At 33.9% G+C, this 3,702-nt stretch overlaps 1 protein-coding gene across 1 annotated transcript; it reads right to left on the reverse strand.

Moving 5' to 3' along the window:
- Positions 1-1,511: 1,511 nt before the first annotated feature.
- LOC104245585 (BOI-related E3 ubiquitin-protein ligase 1-like) lies at positions 1,512-3,121 on the reverse strand. Its single transcript, XM_009801206.2, has 2 exons — positions 2,371-3,121; positions 1,512-2,255 (listed from the first exon to the last, which is right to left on the reverse strand). The coding sequence occupies exons 1-2, from the start codon at positions 2,830-2,832 to the stop codon at positions 1,659-1,661; spliced, it is 1,059 nt and encodes a 352-aa protein (XP_009799508.1). The 5' UTR covers positions 2,833-3,121; the 3' UTR covers positions 1,512-1,658.
- Positions 3,122-3,702: the final 581 nt, after the last annotated feature.

A 3,702-nucleotide genomic window follows, 5' to 3' on the forward strand; every position in this document is an offset into this window, starting at 1 on the left:
AGCCTAATTTATCTCTACATAGCTCCTGAAGCTTCCAGATCTTCATATAAAGCTGTTTAGTAATCTCATCCTTGAATTTATTTGCAACAAACTTAAAAGTACACAACTTGTTCTTGTTTGAAGTGTTGCATTTGTGCACAGGATGATAATTTTTCACCATAAATTCACCTGAATCTCTGTCAAGTGCAGCATACAACAACCAAGAGAAAGATAATCTTTGTCCACTATACTAAAAATATATTTTTCACATTTACTTTTTCATTATACTAAATCAAGAGAAAGATAATTTTTTTTCTATTTTACACTTATCATTAGTTACTCGTTTTCAAAATTATTTTTTAAAACTTTTTGAAATACTATCATTATTAGGGGTTATATGATAAAATACGTACTATTATTATTATTTTTTAAAAATTATGAAAAATTCAATATGGATAAGTAAAAGTGAACTGGAGAAGTACTTTTCGACTTAGTTCTTTTAAAAATCACTACATCTCTCCCTGTAAAGTAAGGGAATCACTACATTGTCTTGAATAGCTAATAACCAAATACCAAATTTAATGCTACAATCCTTCTCTTTTGAGCATCTTGGACATCTCACCCAAGCAAATAAATAAATTAGTATTTTTTCCGGTTTATCAATTTATTTTTTTATTTTGGTTTAAAATAAGTGTCCAGTTATGTAATCAAGAAAGAATTCAATTAGTTTTTACAAAATAATCCCTATGTACATATCTCTAAAAAAAATTCTTACTCCTCAAATTAAATATTTAATTAGGGGTAATTTAGTCATAGTAGGTATTTTTGTATATAATTTAATATTTTCTTAATGGGCGTGCTAAAAGCAAATTGGACAATACCACTCTAACATGTATGCTGCAAAATCCCAATTCCCAATCCCATCCCAGTGCCCCCCACAAAAAAAATGTCTCTTTATATCACCATAAATGAGCAAGAAAAGTCATATGACATTGTAAAAGAGTCATTAATGTCAATATGCCCTCAGCACAGGGCAGTGCAAAGTACCTAATTCAAGAGGACCACATTTCCCCCAAAGACGTGCTACGAGCCATTTCAAAAGTAGGTTTTCTTTGCAAAAGTTGGGCATGCATCCAAACTTTATTCAGAGATTGATTAAAATGTCCAACGTCTATGAAAGTGACATTATAGTATTATATTCTTGCTGAATAGTTTTTTTTTAAAATTATGAATTTTCAAATTAAATTTGTAATAAGAAAGAATAAGAACCCTTTAGTAGATAGCTTTTTCAATAGATATTTTAGACAACTCAACTTGATTAAGGATTTATATAGGCAACTCAATTTGATAATTTTTTATTTTTGTGAATCTATTCGGCGACTCTTAGATCAATTTACAATGAGCTTATTCGACGCAATTTAGATCAGTAAAACTTCCAACATATTAGTAAATTCGGTATTTCCAAATCAGTAGGCTTTTAAATTTTGAACACCAAATAATTAAAGCGATTAAATAAAAAAGGTATGCGGAGATCAAAGAATGAACAATTCGTTTACCTAGTACCCAAAGGGAATTTACAGTAGTCTGACACTTCTAAGATCAACAAAAATCTGCAAGCAACTCTATTTTTTTTTCTATCTTTTTTTCTTCATTGCTGAAAATTTTCTTGTGTCCATTGATCAAAACGACATGTTAACATGCACGGTGGCATTCATATTAGAATTACACACAGGGCAAGTTTGCTGTAAACTGGATCCACAAACTGTGCAGAGGCACAGATGCCTGCACGGTAACAGCAACACACAGGATTCCCTCTCTCCACACCTCCTGCACATTCTGTTACTTTTACTTTTACCTTCCACCTTATCCCGCGCCACTTCCGCTAACGTGCGCACTTCCTTCTCCTCCTCTTTTTCCTCCCCGTGGTCGCTGCTATCGCAGCACGACTCGACGTCTTCCTCCACCGCCCCTGCGGCGGCGGCGAACCCTGTTCCGTCGGACAGGCGCTCGTCGGTAACGTGCGCCAGGACTTGTTCCAAGTTGTTACGTAATGAATTGGCTGTGGCTTCGTTCGTTTGTGCTAAGTCCCTCCACAGTTGATTTTCAACGTAAAGACTCTTCACTCTTTCTTGTAAAACCAAATTCATCTTCCCCATTCTCTGTATTTGTTCATCTTTTTCATTCATTTTTTTCATCACCCTTTCACCAATCGCTGACACCAGCATTCTCGCTTGCTGTTTCTGTTGCCCTTCTAGTTCCAATCTTATCTTTTTGGTCTGTAAATAAATAAATAAACCACATCAGCACATAAGAAATTCAACAAAAAAAAACCCTTCTTTCAAATTGTGATATTTTCAGAAAAGGCATTACATTTGGAAAATAGAAACTTACATGATGAGAAATAATGGAGTTGATATCCAACTGATACTGTTGAACGAGCGGCAAAACGTCATCACCGACAAATGATGGTTTTTGAGGGCCAGTAGCAAAAGCAGTACTATTACATGTAGTAAACTGATGATTGAGTGCATCTCTTGAACGTTTCCTCGGAGCGACTTCAGTTGTTGTCGGCAGATTAAAGGTAAGGCCACTGTCAGTGTTCATCGATGTCTTCGGCTGAACAGAATCACAAATGAATGTTTGATGAATGGGCAACAAGTTTTCTGACATTGGCATCGCTAAAGGCAACCCGGTACCCATCTGGGTATTATATGTAAATCCATTCCCCAGATTAGAATTTACCAAATTCTCCGCAATTTTCTCTGAAATACCCATCTGGGTATTATACCTATTTGAAATGATTTGCTGTTGTTGAAGAGGAAAAAGATTGAGATGTCGTGCTTCAACAGCCATGAAAAAGCTCTTTGATATCTGATTCTTTACCTTGAGTTTGGTTTTTAATTGTTAGAGAAGAGGTATGGGGAGAATGTGGAGAGAAAGGAAGAGAGAGCATGCAAATGGAGTTAGCGACTAGAGAAGCAAGAATTGGCTTTTGCCTTTATTTAAAGCGTTTGGTTTTTGGATAGAGAGAGGATAAAGTCAAAGAAACCTAGAGAGAGAGAAAAGTCATAGAGGTAGCGAGAATACCGATACGAAATGCTTTGAAATCAGTAAAACTAAAGGGATTGCCTGCATTTGCAACAACTATTCAATAGATCACTCAACTTTTTAATAAATTAATTAATGACATTGAGTTTTTTTATTATTTCAATCAGATTATGGGAAAAAGTAGAATTAAACGAATCATTCCAGATGTAGTGGTAATTGAATAGATCCACTTTTGTGCATCGAGCGCATTCTGCGTTCTCTACTTCTCGATCTACCTATGACTTCCCTACATCCATGCACTTGTGCCCAATGAATAAATTTCATGTGTGAACCTATGTAATTTCTTCTTTCCACACAATTAACAACAACTAAGGGTTCATAAAAAACCGAAAATCAAACAAAATCCACCTTCGTTTTTAGGTTTGGTTTTGATTTTGAATTTTAAAAATCGATCAAATTTGGTTTAATTTTGGTTTTAATCGAAAAATAACTGAAAAAACCAAATCAACCCATCTATAAAAATAGCTATTTAAATTTATTATTCACCTATATATATATATATATATATATAAATTTTAAAATTTATGGTACATATTAGTCATTTGTATTTTTAGTCTAGTTCTTTACTATCACAATAAATTAATTCTTTGTCTTTACATTCTAGTTTGATTAGTA

Source organism: Nicotiana sylvestris, chromosome 2 (assembly GCF_000393655.2).
Source record: "Nicotiana sylvestris chromosome 2, ASM39365v2, whole genome shotgun sequence".
Taxonomy (NCBI): Eukaryota; Viridiplantae; Streptophyta; class Magnoliopsida; order Solanales; family Solanaceae; genus Nicotiana; species Nicotiana sylvestris.